Genomic DNA, 18,434 nt, shown 5'->3' with positions numbered 1-18,434 from the left:
GTGTAGTTACACATTTATTACATCCTAACAAATATTTTTATTTTCTGCTTTAGAAACCTGTAAGGCTGTCAGTTAGTTATATCTGAATGACATAAGAACACTTAACACCTGATGCACAGCCCCTCTAAAATGACTACGTACTGCACTGGTTGTCTTTGGACTGTAATAACTAAGAGGTACTACTCGAACCTCACTAGCACATATTAGATACTCACTTAGCAAAGACGTATAACATAACTTCTGTGGTTTTCCTGTCCTTCAATGTTACCAAATCCCTGGGTTACAATATATGTACAGCTAAAGGTGTTAGATGACCCAAAGGCTTTTTAAAACAAGTCCTTGAGATTTTGAAATGAAGCAAGAATTGAACTCGTTTCAGGGCAAAACTGAAAAGCATTCCGCAGAATCTTATAGAGCTAAGCCAGGCCAGACCGAAACAGACACACGCAGACTGAGCAAGGCGAAAAAGAGAACATTTTCTTACCGGTTTGAGGCTTTTAAAAAACTGCTGCACTCAAGACAGACCCAGAAGGCAGCCAGCATCCACGGCAAGACAAATCAGAAGCTGTTAATGCACGCACTCCCATCTCTGCACCAAACAGGCCACACTTTACAGTTCACCAGATACATGTATGTCCAAGCACTGACAGTCATGCTGCATGCTCCGAAACATGCAGTGCGCATGCAGGGCAGGATAACAGTATGTAATACATCTCTCCTGGGAGAAATACATCTACAAGTAGGAGATACACTTGGCAGTGCCTTTCAAACACCTCCACCATGTGCCTGAACTCTAATCATCTCACTGGAAAAGCAACATGGCAGAAGAGTTGAAAAACAGGAATGGAAACTGGCCCCTGTCCATTACCAACAGACCACAATATGGCAACAGTCCATAAAGCCTGTAAAGACATGTCGTGTGACTGATCGATCCCCAGCTCACATTTTCCCCAGAAACAGGGCAGAGAGAGCAACAGACCTGCTGTAGTTGGGGACTTGAGGGGGCAGCTGGATGCAAACAGGAGGTGATGAGAGGTGTGCTCTGAGGAGATTGTGGAGTCCTGAAAGAGGATCCTGCATGAGCAGTCTGGCACAGTGGTTAGGAGCCTGGACTTGTCACTTGGAGCTCAGGTGTGACACCATCTCTGTGTCCTTGAGCTGCTTAATGTACATCATGTAGGCTGCCCTGGTAAAGCTGTACCAATGGGTAAATCAAGGCATGGTCTCAGCTAATAAATATCCATCCAGCAGTTTTCCATCTGCTTAGTCCAATTGGAGCTGGAGCCTGTCCCACAAGAAATGGGCATGAGGTGGGACACACAGACACAGACACACTCACAACAGGGCTCGTTTTCCCAGAAGAGGCCACTTAACTTACCAGAAGGTCTGTGGACTGTGGAAGGAAACTGGAGCACCAGGAAGAAACCCACGCAAACATGGGGAGAACATACAAACTCCACACAGATAGCACCCCAGGTCCGGAGTTGAACCCAGTGCCCCAGTGCTGTGAGGCAGCAGTGCTAAACACTTAATCACCCACAGCCCCCTCATTAAGAAGGAACTCTTTACTATCCTTAAATCCTTTTTTCATTCTGGTTCCTGGCCATGAAGAGGGTGCTGCATCTTTGTTTAAGAGCATCCTAATCATTCCATTATTGTTTATCTATAATTATTTTAAAACACTGCAATAGATTTGAGAAAAATCAATGAAACCTTGTGTCTACATCACTGTGCAGTGTGTGCAGGCCTGGTTGAAGATGTTTGAAGTGTTACACCTGTTATAAACGGTAGATGCACCTCACAATCGGTTGTAGTTCAAGAGCACGTTTCGACTTCCTGTGTGATTGCTCACTGCATGCTCTGGAAAGGGCATCTAGCGGCTTCAGGGGCCAGTGTCTGTGTGGTGACGGGGCGTTTTATCAGAGTGTTAATGGTGTCGAAAGCCGACACCTCAACGGTACAACACCATCCTCTGGTTAGCTTATCGCAGAGAGGATCAGGTGAAACCAAACGTCCAACTGTGCCAATCCTTGAGCTTCAATACATTGCCGCATGGTGTCTAGACATGGTTCTTTAAACAACAGTACAAGAACAGGGCTCCAGGAATGGTGAGCTGCAGAGCTGGCAGACTGGTGAGACTGGTGAGATGAGTTACAGGGGCAAATCACAGGACCAGTACCAGAAAATCCAGTGTATATGTCCTGTTCACTGATAATAGGCACACTTTAGTCAGGGGCTGCAGCTGCTGCAGCTGTTTCTTAATAGTGCGAAACCTATCAGTTCTGGGCGGCTTAGTGGTGCAGTGGTAAGTATTTTCTGCTTCACAGTACTGGGGCCCTGGGCTCCTTTCCTGGGGGGGCTGTCCGTGTGGAGTCTGCATGTTCGCACCGGGCTTGTGTGGGTCTCATCCCACAGTCCAAAGACATGCTGGTAGGTTAACTGGCTTCTGGGAAAACTGGCTGTGGTGTGAACATGCCTGTGTCTGTGTGTGTGCTGCGGTGGACTGCCATTCTGTCCAGGAAGTATCCTGGCGTACACCCGTTGCCTGCTGGGATAGGCTCCGGCTCCCTCGTGCCCCTGAATTAAAAAATGAATGGAAGGATCTGTAAATTCCTCACCAATCCTGAAATGAGAAGCTGTTACAGGTACAAATTTCAACATGGTTGGTGTTGTTACAGGACTTATTTTCTTAGTTGTCTTCTTCCTGTAGGCACTCCACACAAGAGTCTGGCTTCATATAATCCAAGTCACAGATTTTTCTACATTATTTCCATCTTATAAATGTGTAGGAATGGCATGTTATGCTAATTTAAAAAAATAATATGACAGAGGTAGCGTTTGACTCCAGTTCCAAAAACAATAGCTGCACAATAAAATTGCCATTGATTTAACAGTCACTTACGAACAGACAGTTAATAGAGCCATTGCTTGCTAGAAACAAACTCCTTATCGGTTACCACAACGCTGAGCTTTAATGCCATTTGAAGGTTATTTTAAAAGTCATATCAGACATGTCAGACCTATTTCAAAATTTCTCCTTTTTTCTGAGTGCTTGAAGGAAGGATGTAGGAAGGAAGAAAGGAACTTTGCACCGTTTCTTTGGGTGAGCATCACTGAGAATGTCAGAGTCTGAATATCTGTTTGCAAAATATTAAAATATCCTACTGTCATTCTCCAGGAGAAAAGATCACATGCAGTGTAATCGAACAATGATGTACCCAGAGTGAACATACATGTGTTTTTCTATTACTGCCAATGGTTGTGACGAGGTACAAACACGGTATTATTGACAATACCACTCTCTCGGTAATCTTGAGCAAGTGCATGCTGGGGGAAACAGTGGCTCAGAGCACACAGTGGGTGAGCGATACGATAGCGCTTCCAGAAAAGAAAGCGGACAGCAGTGAGAATGTCAAGCGAACGTAAAGTCTAGGAGGTCAGAGATCCACGAGGAGCAAAAGTGAGCTCATGGCCCTCTTTTGAAACTTGGGAAATGTTCTAATAAGTACATCCAACTGGAAATGAAGGTGACTGTTAGGCGGTTTCTGTAATCATTCAGTGCAGTGCTTTGTGTATACAAGTTGTTAGGGGAGTGGGGGACAAGCAGTTTCCCTGCTGATGGAGTCCGCTAGCAGAATCTGTATGTTATTCTGTACCTATATAGTGGTAGGAGTTGTGAACTCCTGCTGAATCCACATGCTAAACTTGAACCCTCACGCTTGCTTGAGCACAGATGCTTCTCCCTCTCTGTATTAAACTCCCATCTTCCGTACCAAACTTTCTGATAAAGAAGGAATGTTTTAATTGCTCTCTGAGTCCTTGAGTTTCTTCAGAAAGTACCTCAAAGACAGGAGGGGGAGGGCATAGAGAAAAGTATATATAAGCCATGTCGAGGCATATCCCCTCTGAGCAATACATCAATAAGCCTCAAATGTGTTGCTCCTTGCATGCATACAATAAAGCTTGGCTTGACGAACGGACACTTCAGGCTCAAATCTCTTGGTTTCTACACTGCCATGCTGTCAAAGCCGATATCCTGGCTTCTTTCAAGAAACAGCTGGAAGAGATGCTCAGATCTGTTAGCTACCAGCAACCAGAGGGCCTAAATGGGCCTGACAGCCTCCTCCTGGAGGAGTCGCCTCTTATGTTCCCGAGAGGAGTGACTCCAACCCAGCTGGGTTCATTCCAGAGCCGGGTTTTAGTAGTGGCACTCAGCCCACGCCATGCAGACTCCCCGTTAGTGTGTTGTTGTGAAGTGAAGAGATCTGGAGTTCTTACTCTCTGGAGGGGTGAAAGGTCCAGCCGAGGAGGGAGAAAGGACACCGGCCCACAGGAGAGATCAGCATGAGAAAAGACAAGCCATAAAAAAGTATTTAATAATGCAATCGGAGGAACATACACTGTAATTGAAAAAATGAGGTTCTCAGAGGTCAGATTTATAGAAATGTCTGTATAACGCAAATCATGTGTCGTATATACATTTAAATATCAAAAGAAAGACGGATATAGTTCCAGTATAATTTATTGCTATTTCATACAGTACTGCTTTTTTCACCCTCGTCTGTTGCCCTCTCCTGGTAATGTTTAGGACATGAAGCAAGGAATATCCTTTTAAATGCAAAATAAGTTATTGCTATATCATCACTCTGAGATAATGAAATTATGCTGGTATTTCTTAGTTAATTTTGTGAACATATCCTTCTTTTATGTGATCAGCAAGGCCAACCTCCTCTTCATGTGGGTGAAGGTTCTCGCAGCTTTCCTAAGCATTTAGGAAGTGTGTCTATTCTCCCAGCCTAGCATGAAAGAAGCCCTGCACTCACCTCTTCTTCAGCAAAGCGCTAAAATCAAGTTCGCCTGCTTCCTCTCCTCCATCGCAGCTACTGTGGAAAAACATCAGAGTGGCCACACTGTTAGGCTCCTCGAAACACCCTACTGCACTGCCGCCCTGTTCTGTCCCTCAGAAGGACCACCAACTCACTGCGCAGGACTCGAGCGATTAAGTGTGACCCCGATCTACCTCTCTGCTACTTGATTTCTCGACATTAGTGGAAATATACACATTAGCCTCTGATCCGTTCAGATTCGACAGGGGTTTTGGTGTAGATCATACAGTTCTCGGCTTACATGGCTTAGATTTTTTTTCTCCCAAGACACAAGAGGAAGGAACTTTTTGATAAGATACTAGAATGGAAAAAAAATCAATTGAAATTAGTTGCCAATTTTCAAAAATGGATCACCAAAGCAAAACAAAAAAAGTGACTAGGGCAGGAAAACCTTATTAAAAGCTCTCCCCTGGTACTAATCTTTAGTGGAAAAGGAAACTCACATCTCTGATACTCTGGTATGAATGTTACTTCATGCAATTCATTCAAGATATCCCTGGGCCTTCTGCAGTTTACACTGAATGCCATCTTTCTTAAAATCTGTTTAACCACAAGGTATATACTGTAACAGCACAGCAAGTTCATTATTAATACATGAAGCATATGAAAAGAATGCATTTTTATGATAATGATAAAAACAGTTGTGTGAAAGAGAACACGAGTGTTAGTGTTATGAAAAATGGATGCAGAAGACAAAAGAAAGAGAATCACACAAGTCACCAGCATAGGGACTTTAACTTTCTTCAGTGTTCTGCAGCTTTTAGAACTCCACTTCACTGGAGACAAACTACAAAGATCATGAACAGGGGTTGTATTAGAAGAAGTTTGTGTTAAAAGTCTTCATGTAAGGGACTGTACCAGTTTAGAATTGAAAGCACATTTTTATTGTCTAAAATGAAAGTCTTCATCACATGATTAGGGCGACCACATCCTTCTTTTAAAATTAAAACAGGGATTTTTTCTTTTTTTTTCCAAGGCGGAGGAAATGAAATCAGAGTCTCTCGGGGACGTTTCAGGTCTCTCCCTCACATGAAGATATTGGATACATGATACTTTGTGTCTGAATTTGAAGATGTGTCACTGAGTTAAAGATGAAAGTGCTCTGTACTGAGGGCTGTGGATCTCGCTGGGAAAAAAACAAAAGAAAAAATGCCAGAAAAACACCTACAAAGAGCAGCTGGAATGTTAGCAAGTATTTTTTGGTAAATTTCAAGGAATTACTGATAGTTTTACTATACTAATAATTCAAGTTCATGCTTTTTTTTCCCCTAATTTACGCAGTATTTGATCCTGTATTGCTTGAGCAGTGTCCCTCTCCTTCATCACAAAATACCCATTTCATGTTCAGAAAGAACTCCTCTGACATTGGCCTGACATAAATCTCTTATATATTCTTACACGGCGGAGATGATTACAGTTCTGCCACACTGTGCTGCTGTCTCTTCGTATAAGACAGATTCATTAAATTATAATTAATTTTAAAAAAATAACATGCACAAATGGAAAAAAAATGGCTGCTCTGAGCTGGTCTCAGAAACATTCTTACTGTAAAGGGGAAAAAAAACAGTTTCAGCAGAATGAAAGAACAATTCATTTAAAAAATACAATAATACTATCGTGGATTTAAGTGAAAGAATGCCTTGTTTAAAAACCTAATGCATACCAGGAAAAAAATGGCACCAATAACTGTACAAAGTTTGAAACTGTTTCCAACTTGGCAGGGAGAAAACACCATCAGTAGTGAACAGATGAAAGTGCTTAGACGTGGAGAGGAGTGAACGGACTGGAGGAGACACAGGGCTTTTCTTTTAATCTCGAGTAATACAGCCCCAGCACATGTCCACAGGCCCGAGTGGGCCTGTGCTCGCCGTGTGGCGCTGGGATTAAAAGAAAGTGCGCTCTCTGCGAACTCCTGCAAGCGGGTGGTGCAATGAATACTTCGAAAGATCACACTGATCCGTCCCGGAACCGGTTTTCACTGAAAGCCCCGATGTCTCGTCACATTCGGGGTTTTACAGTCAACCTGGAGCACATGTTCCGAGAGGGGGGGGGGGGGCGTTTGTGCAGCTGGTCCCCCGTCTCTGGAAAACAGGCAGCCGAGGGGCCAAGAAGAGACTGGAAAAGCCAGTGTGCAACTTCTATTTGCATATCAGTTTTTGCTACTGTCCTTGCTTTTTTTTTCTGGTAAGTAGATTATCATTAAACGTTGTCTGCAACGTTAAGCTAAAAAGAGGAACTATCTCTTCTCGTGCTCCCCAGCCTGTGTTTTCAAGGGTGGGAGGGACATAGGGCCATATTTGAAAAGACTGCAGCTCTTAGCTTGCTGTAGATTTTCTTCACAGTTGTTGTTTTTGTTTTTAAACTGGAAACAAAGCTACGGATATTTTACAAAAATAACATCTGAAGAAAAGCCAATAAAGCCAATGAGTTAAATTTTTTTTTGGGACCGGGGTATCTCCAGAAATTTTGAGACGAGGACGAGTAGCACTTCTTTGTTTTTCCGTTGAGAAAGCAAAGACGAAAACAGCAAGCCAGTGCTGGCCTCCCACAAGGCTGGAAAGTCCGCAAATATGGCCCAGGCTGTGCCACAAACATGATACTACCTTCCGCCTGGCCCACTCTTCCGTTTGCCTCCTGGTCCAATGCTCCTAGCAAATCGTCATTTCCACATAATTAATCGCAGCACGGGACAGCAGTTTGTCGTAAAGACAGCGAGCGCTCGAACAAAACAACTATGCCTCTTGCTCTTCGGTTTAAATGCATTTTGCTTCTCTAACCCTCGATTCGGATTTCTGTTCCCACGACAGTGGCGCGTGAGCTTTGCTATACTGTGTGAGGCTGTAGGTTCAGGACGGGCGGCTGCAGGATGTGAACTTACGTGCGTCGAAAAGCAGCTCTGATGTCCACCTCTTCAACAGTGCGGGCCTCTAGAGACAGAACACAAGATGACAGTTTGAATGTCTCCACACAGAAGGAGCCCCAGTACAGCCCGAATTGATCGCAGGATACCAAGTGCTGCGAGGCAGTAGAGTTACCCACAGCGCCATCACGCTGCCCATCAAGAACAGCAGGCCCTCAGATTATCTCCTTTAACGGATCACCTTGGAAGAGTACAAAGTGGGGATGAGAAATTACTTTTTACTCAGGAGGAATTTGAACCAGTAAGGATCAGAACTGGACAGCCCAGATACAGCTCAGAGACCATGCAAACCCACTTAAGTGTTAGGGAGTACAAAGAAACATTGAGAGACTAACGGCTTAAGTTATGTTTACCAGAGCTGACAAAGTCTGGGGTCAAGCTGTGGCATAATCTTGTGTGGAATGAGTACGAGTAGCGGTGATGAAACGTCGAGGGAGAATTTATTATTTGGAGGGCAGGTGGCTGAAAAGGCACAGGCATGGCTGTGTTTGCGATGGGTTTAGAGACGGCTCCTGAGTGAAAGAGGGCATCGCCTTTTCAGCCGAGTCACAGCTCCTGGATTTCAAAACCAATGTGGTTCGCATAAACAACAAGAACAACAACAACAACAACAAGCGCTCCGCGGCACAGTGACTGCACGGCCTCTCCCCCCGAGTCAGGCTGGGAGCCAAGAGGCGGGCGGGCGGCCGGTCTGCAAGGTCAAGGGCTACGCACCGTGCACGATGAGCTCGAAGTTGCAGCTGTCGAACTTGTCTCTGGACGAGACTTCGCATCGATACCCGCCGGCGTAGTTGGCCTTGGCCCCGATGATGTGCATCTCGAAGGTGTACACCTGCGGGACAGTGCCACGGTGAGCCACACCATCCTGCCTGCAACACGGCTGCGCGAGGCTGCGGTTAACCCTCCATCCTCCATCCTCTGTCTCTGATCACCCGCTGCAATGCAGGGCTGCACTGTCTCTGTCTGCCCGGCACACGATGGGCAGACAGTGGGGGAACTCAGTGGATAGGACACTAGTCCATTGCAGCACCCATTCAATCAATACAAATGCTCCCACGTGCACGCAGGGGGACAATTCAGAGATGCCAATCAAGCCAGTCTATGGGAGGTGGGAAGAAACTGATGTAGCCATAGGAGGACTATGCAGACTCCACACAGAAGGAGCCCCAGTACAGCCAGAATTGATCGCAGGATACCAAGTGCTGCGAGGCAGTAGAGTTACCCACAGTGCAATCACGCTGCCCATCAAGAACAGCAGGCCCTCAGATTATCTCCTTTAACGGATCACCTTGGAAGAGTACAAAGTGGGGATGAGAAATTACTTTTTACTCAGTAGGAATTAGAAGCGATAAGGATCAGAACTGGACATCCCAGATCCAGCTCAGAGACCATGCAAACCCACTTAAGTGTTAGGGAGTACAAAAAAGGTTGCGAGACTAACGGCTTAAATGATGTTTACCAGAGATGACAAAGCTGAGCTTTGTATATAATGTTAAAAAAAATTTGAAAGCGATGAAGCTGTGATTTCACCCCGATCAGCACTTGTGCCAGCTGGGAAGACTCATTTGATAAGCAGATTTTCAAAGGGACGGCACCACGCTATGCCCCGCAGAATAGCGGGGACGTGGGACGCAGCAGAAACAGGCCTGACCTTCAAGTTCCTGTCGTAGATCTCCTTCAGCTGCAGGTGTTTGCCTGCTTTGCTGGCCAAGTCCATCCACTTCCCTTTAAACCACTTCACGGTGGGCTTCTTCAGCAGGTTGGCGGAGCCCACTTTGGCAGTGAACGTGATATTCTCACCTGTGCGCGCAGGTAACACAAAGCGTTAAAACAGGTCAGTTCCTGGATCGTCCTGGAGTTTGGAAAACATTTTATTTTAGTGGATTTTTTTGTGCTTAACAGAGTATTTCGCTTTTAAGAGTTATCTGTCTCTACAGCAAACTGAAATGGTTGCACTGTGATGACTAAACGTGATCTTCGCTGAAGAGAATAGAAGTCCTGTGTTCACTTCCAGCAAAATATCTAGGTTTTTAATAAGTCAACTGTAACTTTGGATCTGAGGACGAGCATTCGATTGTTCAATTAACACATTCATTGTGTTAATTTAGGCTTAACTGGGGCATTTTAATCAAGCCTAACCTGTCCAAACTTTGTAATTGTTCTCAACTGTAAAACATTTAGAAGCAACTCAGTTAATGTATTCACTTATCTAAATAAGACAATATAACATTAGATAAGATAATATAAATAAATCATTAAAGAAGTACAAAAATGAGAAAGACCCTTTGATGATGCACTTGTACTGTTCCTGGCCATGAGTTAACCTGTAAGACATTTGGACAAGTTGAGCAGTTTTTCTCTTTGTAGGGTAAATTGCTCTAGAGTTTCACTAATTAAATTGTGAATGACCGATTGGTGGGTTTTGCATCCAACTTAAAGTACATTTTCCTTGATTTTCTTTTGGCTCGTAATGGGATGAGAATCGAACCAAGTCACAGATCTGCTGGCGAAGACGGACTCAGGCCAAATGAAGAACTACTTTCCGCTTTATCCCCGCCACTTCCTCGGAAAGCCGAGAAAATTCACCTGTCGCAGTCCGTGGGCTCCCCGATCGTGAACAGAAACTAACACAAGGATGTTTTCCGAGTTTGCAAATTAATCTCTTTTTAAGGACCTTTCAATTGGAATGAACGGAGAGTGTTTTTTTCTCTCTCTCTCTTTCATTTCCTTGTGGCTGAAACAAAGCCTGGAAAAGAGATGACTAAGCCTTTCAGTTCTTTAAACTAAAAAAAAACCTGGCGTCCAGCAGGACAAGATGCGCTTGATCAGTAGACAAACATGTAGGGGCTGTCTCTAAATCGCCGTCTTCCCCCAGAACAGCAAGGATGACGTGCCTGGCTCTGCAGCTGAGGCTTCAGAGATGATCTTTCACTTACAGGTACATTCTCTTTCTTGCCCCGATTACTCAACATATCCATTTAATTTTTTTTTCTTGTTCTGGAGAAAAACAAATAATTGGCTAAATGTACTCTAGGAATACCCGAGAATGGACTGGCATTGAGGCCCTGGTGTGAAAATGAGGAGCAAACCCCTCTCTGATCAGGTCCCCTTTTTGTAACCGTGCTGATAGCGCTGTTATTTTTTGGCATGTGCACATCAGGGTCCAGGAGTCCCCTCTGAGCTTATGAGATAGATCGTGGCTCTTTGCTCAGTTCCTCACTCCTCTGGGGAGCTCAGTGAGCCTTTCTGTTGTTCTGTCCATGCCCAAAGCTGCCCAGTATGTAAATGAGGCTGGATTTTGGTGCTCATAGACCCTACGCACTTTCAGTCCAAAATGTGCAAAAAGAGGGGTAAACGCCAATTGAATGATGTCGACTGACATGATGCACTTTAGACTTCTAATGCTAAACCACGTGATTGACGGAGCGAGTCGAGCGACCATCACTTCGATACTTCTAGTTTCTAGAACAGCCACTAGAGAGCGTAGGATTATTGATTTGGAGCACTTAGAGTCAATCACAAGCATGTTGTTTCAGCGCGTTTTTTCGTTAATCACTAGTGTTTCCCTCCGTCGTAGGCCCTAGGCACTGTGCCTGCAGTGCCTAATGGGAAATCCGGCACTGTCTGTCAAGCCAGACGAGCACTTGGTCCTTACCCACAGTCACCTCTCCGCTCTGGGGCTTCTCAAGAAAGAGGCCGGTCAGATCCTGCCTTGTGTCAGGCTGCTGACTGTCCGGAAGAACTGAAGAGAGATTCAGAAAAGAGCAGAGGAGGATTACTGACAGCTGACCGGGGCAGAATGAAAACACAAGGCCAGTCCAGCTTTTTTTTACAATGTTCCCCCAAGTTACTGACTCTTCTCCTGAACATCCTTGCCTTGAGAAGCTAGGGTTTCTATCACAGCCACAGCTGTAAAGCAGTAGAGAAAAAGATATCTTTAAGAGATGAGTTTTGCTTTCCCTTATATGACCTGAGAATGAGGACAACCCAAGTCTTGAATTATGTCTTTTACTTAAAATGAAGATGCGACTCAGTAAACAGGAGCAATTGTTTTTTATTTGCTAACAGTAGGATGGTATATGCGGAAGGGTCTCAGGGTGAAATGCACAGTTTCTTAGCACTCCCTCTCCTTTCAAAGCCTTGTTTGACCTTAAATGTGTGAATGTGCCTCCTGGAGGCTGGTCCTCACCCCACTTGTGCTCAACCTTTGACTCTGGCAGACTCTTGTGGAGAGCTTCTGACACACTGTACTAAATCAGTACTGGAACAAGCTGTCAATTGATGGCTTTTTGACTGCGCGCTGACAAACAGCAAACAGCTGCTCTGATCTAAAAGAAAGGCTTCCAAGAAGATTTTAATAGGAGCTGGGTACAGCAATCCTATGCCTAAATGGGCACACGCCTCATGTTTTCTGTCTGATTTCCACATGCCAGTTTCGGAGCTGAACGATAACGAAGGCAGCTTCACTGACAGTGAGGGTCTGGGACCTTGCTCTTTATTTGAATAACAGAGACCACTCCGACTGCCGAACAACTTCACCAAAAAAAAGGCAAAGCATCAAAAACACATACTAAATTAGGGGGAAAATGAACTTCTCTGTGGAATTCAGGGTGAGACAGTGCCTCGATGACTTGTTAAAGATCTCTGGGCGCTATTTGTCAGAGTTAGGGTGTTTAGCCCTCTTGTCCTGGTTACATTCATCTCTGGGCATGCTCAGTCTGGCCTCCCTCTTGAAGTTCCCCCTTAATTGAAGGGCTGAAGCAGATTCTTAGAACTTTCCCCTCATCTGCGGTGCAGTGGGGCTGCTGCAAGTCTCCCAGACCAGGGCTCCGCACCTCAGTGTCTGCCTTCCTGTGTGTAATGTGTTTTGGGGGTCCTTTCAAATGCATCACCTCTACATGGGTGTCAGGAATAATGAGGAACCCCCGATTCCCCCTCTTCCTTCCTCACCTTCGGGCTCGCTGCCCTCCTGGGCTGGGTGTTCCGGAGCAGGGGGAGAGATGGCGGCGCCCTCATCCGCTTTCTCTGAGAAAGAGCAGAGCATGCATGCAGCGTCACATCATTTGCATTGTCTGCAGACAAGGAAGGTTTTAGGGATTCAAAACAGAACTGGCCTCTTCTATTCACTGTTCTGCAAATAACGGCTTTAAGATTTTGTTAACCCTGCACAGCTTTTGGAATAGCGGTCAACAGTCCACAGAAATATCTGCTGACATGTACTACCCAGATAATATATATAATATTGGATATCATGCTCTATTTTTAAGACAACAGAAAACCAAACTGAAAATGCCTTTATAATTATCAGTGCAGCTCGGCACCAGTGACACAGATGGAAATGAATTTTGCAATGCGAGTCAAGGTCATTAGAAGAGATTGATATGAGACTTTGCGCAACTGAATTTTCTGCCAGGAACCCGCCCCCCCTGTAAAGGATCGTGAAATAAATTCCTCAATATCATCAGACTTGACACATCAGATGACCTGTCATCGAAGTGCTTTCTCAACGTTAACTGTCTCAGATCAATCCAAAATTCAGGAACGGTAACAAAGATTGACTTTTGAATGATTCTTAATATCACCATCATGATAAAATGGTTCTCAAAATAATTTAGACATTACCAAATAATAAAGATAGACTATTCAAACGATCCCCAGGTCAGGTCCATCTGAAATGTGGATTTTTTAAAAGATTTATTTTAAGGCTGTCAGCAAATCAAAATGTGTGTCATGCAAAACCGAGCCAGAACTTGGGTTTCGGATGACGACTCACCTTGATCCTTCACCTTGAGTTCAAATTTAACCTTTGAACTCCCAGCAATCACGGCGTAAACGAGTTCGTCTTCCTTGGTGACGTTCTTAACGGTGAGGGAATGCTTGTTCCCGTCTGCGGTGATGACGTATTTGTCGTTTTCGACAATGTCAACGGAGTTTTTCTGCCATTTCACCTTCGTTTCCTTCTTCTCCGTCTCGGCTTCGAACACCACTGATCCGCCCACCACTGCCTCCGCGCCCTTGGGCTTCTTCGTGAGCGCAGAAGCTAAAACAGCGGATAAAGGCGAGAAAAATGTGCCGGGTTCCTTCTGATATCGTCTAAATGTACAATCCATTCCCATCTTTCTCTGGCTCTGCAGCCAAACCCTTATTTCTCAAAGGAGGGCTTTTCTTTCTAGTGAAGACGATGCATTCACGGCCTCACCAAAACTTCAGACATCCTTTTCTGTATCTGCTTTTAAAAGGATCAGAGAATATCATCAAATCGGATACCTCTTCAACGAGACGCACTGAAAGTGTTGTACCCATCCACAGGCCCTGGAGAGTGTGCTCCAGGATTACAGAGTTTTACTGAAACTACAAAGAAAACAAGGATCCCACAGAGTAGGTTAAATCTGACCCTGCTGGTTCATAACTGGATTTTATTTCATACAACACACTACCCCCAGATAACACCTGAGGCTCTGTATTCAAACACTGAAAGAGGTATGTTTATGTCTTATGCACATGAGTGTTTGTAATTCATGGCCCTTGGTCAGACGATTTGCATTAGATCAGCTGGAGAGCAAGCAGGGATCTCTGTGGATCTCTGCAGGCATCAACAGCACGACAGGTGTGTGCTCCTTGCCTGGCAGCAGGTCATGACACCATCCCCACAGACTGTCGGCCACCTGACTGAAAGTCATTTAAATCTTTCAGTGTAAACCACACATTCACTTGCAGCTGAACATGCCATCTGTGCATTTCTGCTGACACTACGACTCCAGAATTCACAAAAAGACTACGAATACCTATCTACTGATATAAAAATAAGTTTGTCGCAAATCAAATGCACAATAAGTATATTGAACTACATCTTCTCTGAGCCATCAGTTCATTGTTCACATAGTTTAATCAAACACTGCAAAAAGTATATTCCGTATTCTCCCTTTTAACAGGAAATCTATGAATTGCCTAACTGTGGGTCTGATGCTATTCCCCAACTCCAGCAGTATTAAGACTGGCCTCACCTCATTATCAAAGTGTAGCCCTAATTCTCTGTCCCAGGTGGGAACCTGAGTCCATGATTTTCTCCCTGATTCCAACCTGTTGCAATAAACAGGCTGATGATTCTGACAATGACTGAAATCATTTCAGAAATCCAACTGAAGATTACGTCAGCCACACTGAAGCACACAGTGTTCTAGAGGAAATTCTGCCATACATTCAAGTGACTTTTTCCCCACTGTGACCTTACTATTGAGGCACCATCCCCTCCACATATATCTTCTGTTATTAACAACTGTACAGTGTGTATTTAAATGGAAGATGACAAAGCACACTGTCATCTGAAAAGCACAAGTGCATGTAATAGCAGTCTGCACTCGAGATGGTCTGTCTTTTGATTCACAGTCCAAACAGGATTCAAATCCCGTACCTTAAATCTAAGGCTGAATCTCGAAACTGATGGGTTTTCTTTTCAAGCAGAGCTACACATTATATTTTGTAAATGACTTTTGGACCCAGTGTTTATCACCTCTAGTTAAAGAAGCAAAGGTTTTAATGTTTATCCGCTCTGGCAACGGAAGATGTTCCTAGACAGGTGCTCTGTATCACTTTCTTATATTAGAGGTGTTTCCAAATAAATATATGGTTTCACTAAATAAAGACAACATACTTCTTCCCTCGAGTCGGTGCAGCAGAGTTTTATGCAGCATCTGACTGCAATTAAATCTCTGTTGGAAACAGCATGAATGAGCTTCTGTGGGTCACCCAGATCCTACAGCTTATGTTGGAACATTTTGAAAGATCACATGCAATGATTTTGCGGCGTGCTCCAAATGGCACGGGTCTTAACACTCCACTCTAAATGCTGTGTTGGCAAACGAACCACATCTCTCCAGCTGAATAAAGGTTTACTGTGTTTCTGAGGAAGGACTAAGGGCTTTTGCGTACACAATGCTAAAGCTTGGAAACGCTAATTATTTCAGTGGAATTCCATTCAGTGTTCAGTGAACATTTATGGAAAGATTTTTTTAAAGTGATGTACAACTTGCGTAAATAAGACTAAACCGTTGTTGTGATAGGAAAGTTGATTGAGAAAACACCCAATTACAATAGCAACCATGAGAACAATTTATTTTAGAGCCAGTGGGGCATTTATTTTTAGCAAAATGTCTTGTTCAGGGGTACAATGGCTGTGTCTCACCTGAGATTTGAACTCGCAACCTTGTGATCTGGAAATGCCCTAACCACAGCTTTGCACTGCCACATTCTAACAGTTGACCTGTACCTGGCTCTATTGCTGGTTCCTGAGAGCTCTGTCTCCTTGGGCTTCATGGCAGCTTTCAATCGGTGGGTAAAGACAACATTCGCTCTCTATTTAAAAAAATCTGGAATAGCTAATGTTTTACCACTGTCCGTCCACCCAGTTCTCAATCAGCTCTGCTCTGTGGCTGCAGTTCCTCTACTGCTTGGAGCGCACGCGAATGCATCACTGCCAGGTGTGTCACGCCCACCACAGCCCCTCATAGGGTAGTTAGTGCCAACGGAGGAGAGGGGCATCTGGCAGGTCCCAGGTGTCACTGGTACCCCCCGTCCAGCCCTGATAGCCCTCCACCAATGACACGCTTCCAGTCTCAGCATCCTGGTCACAATCAGCCAATAGCATGTCGTCTAGATCACATCAGTCCTGTCAATTTCTAATTCAAATTGGCTGATTCCAGCAAATTAAGAAATTCAAAGGCACAGTGGCTCTGCGATACCAGAGCTATAGGTCCCTGTCCTGCCCAACTAATACAACCTGTCATACCTTTCCTGTTCAATGGTTAGATTATCCGGTCCTAGTGCCTTGCTGTGCATTGTGGGAGAAGAACATTAGCATTTCAAGGGATCCAGAATGCATTGCTTTTCTTGACCGATGGTACAAGACAGTCTGTCAATCCTGATGGCTCCCCCCTCCTCCTCCCTCATCCTGGAAAGCATTTCAGCCCTGACGCTTCCTTAACAGCTTATCGAGTCTACCGGCCCCCATGGCACTCACGACATGGAACAATGATGTCATCCTCATCTGTAATGCCCCCCGCTGCCCTGTGGCAAGAATGTGTGACCTTTTGCGCGCAGAGCAAGCTGGGTGGAGGAACAGCATGGGGGAGATTGTTCTCCTTAAAATGCCTCATGTTTCCAAGAGTGGCAAAAAATAACTGGCTTTCAAGCTGGAAACACTTATGTCCTGGAGTGATGTGTCCCAGTGACACTAACAGCTGATGAAAAGTCGGAAATAGTTGGGTTGGACTGAAAGATAGCTGATTTGTTTGTGCTCTCAAAAAACAAACTATTCTAGGACATAGCAGGAAGAGTGGTGTGAAAAAAAAATAACAATGATAATAATGGGCAACATTCAATACTTTTTAAATCATGGATTATGTATTTTTATTGCAGTATTTATTATTGTACCATTTGTATTTCTATTCATTTTTGGAGTTTGAATGTCATAAACGTCTTTTTAATCAGTTCTGAACAACATACAGAAATTCTGCTCACAGCCCACTTATGATTATATCATTTTAATTCTTTCCCATAATTAATGGGAAAATTGATCATTAATTATCAGACACGACTCAATAATTGGTTCACTGTTAAAGTGAAGTGTTTGATTTTGTCGTATTTGTTCACAAGCTCAATTTTAGTCGTCCTTTTGTTTTTTGAACGTAAGGTAAACTTTCTCATTTTTATGATACAGAACCCATGAACTTATCCCTAAATTAGGTGACCCCCATCACAATCTGGCATGAAAACACATTATTCTGGTGCAAGCCCAGGAGGCTCAGAGCTTTCTCAGTCGTTCACCGCTCCTGCGCCAGACAGAAGCTGTGCTGCCCCTCTGAGGTTACCTGCCTCCCCCTTCGCCGGAAACATTTTTAAGGAAGTGTAAATGAGTTAACAAACAACGGTGACACTGCAAGCTTAGCAACACAAGCTGCACAAACTGCGGCCACTGAGTGCAATCCCTGCATCTCAGCGCGTGTCACTAAACCAGTAAAACAAGAGGGAGAAAGGTACGATCCCTTGAAACAGCCAGACCGAGTTAGCACTTAAACGTGTGTAGCGTGCAAACTTGTGAACGTGTAAATGTGCATACACTGTGTATGTGTTATACATGTGTGTGAACAGTGGTGTATACTTTTATTTATCCATATCCTACTGGTCCTACGTGGAACATAAGATTGCACTTATATCTAGTGTAGTTCAAGTAGGGAGCTGCGTCAGCATGCATAGGCTGCAAAGGAACAAGTAAAGGTGTATTCCATGCTGAAAAGAGAAGAAACATGGAATAAACCTTTACTTGTTCCTTATATATACTGTATATGATAGTGATGCAGTACGTTACATTTCTACATTTAATTAGAAGATGTTTTGCTTTGAAGCTGTGATGTTGCACCCAGTAAACCAGTAAACCCAGTAAAAGAAATGTGTCTTACTTGCTTTTTTGGCAGGCTCTGGCATCCTGTGGAAGGGACCTCCTGAGTCTCAGCAGACAGTCTTTAGGAACTCCAGGCAGTGTGTCACCGGCCTTCAGTAAATCTTCCAGATCCATGTCCAGAGAGAGGCTGAAATACCCATCACCCCCCCCCCCCTCCCCACTCCCCCCTGTC

The 18,434-nt window shown here is 44.3% G+C and overlaps 1 protein-coding gene across 1 annotated transcript in view; it reads right to left on the bottom strand.

The window, feature by feature from the left end:
* Positions 1 to 18,434, bottom strand: part of mybpc3 (myosin binding protein C3) — a 49,761-nt gene extending 31,327 nt beyond the window's left edge. Inside the window, exons 1-10 of the mRNA XM_088934569.1 lie at positions 18,261 to 18,434; positions 13,580 to 13,846; positions 12,757 to 12,831; positions 11,462 to 11,548; positions 9,458 to 9,606; positions 8,521 to 8,638; positions 7,765 to 7,813; positions 4,824 to 4,883; positions 4,279 to 4,281; positions 485 to 508 (exon numbers count right to left, since the gene is read on the bottom strand). Coding sequence (XP_088790695.1) covers positions 485 to 508; positions 4,279 to 4,281; positions 4,824 to 4,883; positions 7,765 to 7,813; positions 8,521 to 8,638; positions 9,458 to 9,606; positions 11,462 to 11,548; positions 12,757 to 12,831; positions 13,580 to 13,846; positions 18,261 to 18,285 — 857 coding nt within the window. The 5' untranslated portion in view covers positions 18,286 to 18,434. The remainder of the gene's footprint in view (positions 1 to 484; positions 509 to 4,278; positions 4,282 to 4,823; positions 4,884 to 7,764; positions 7,814 to 8,520; positions 8,639 to 9,457; positions 9,607 to 11,461; positions 11,549 to 12,756; positions 12,832 to 13,579; positions 13,847 to 18,260) is intronic.

The sequence above is a fragment of the Atractosteus spatula genome, chromosome 16, assembly GCF_055471065.1.
Source record: "Atractosteus spatula isolate fAtrSpa1 chromosome 16, fAtrSpa1.hap1, whole genome shotgun sequence".
In the NCBI taxonomy this organism is placed as follows: Eukaryota; Metazoa; Chordata; class Actinopteri; order Semionotiformes; family Lepisosteidae; genus Atractosteus; species Atractosteus spatula.
The sequence above is the reverse complement of the archived record's forward strand: the minus strand, read 5'-3'. Positions and strand labels throughout refer to the sequence as shown.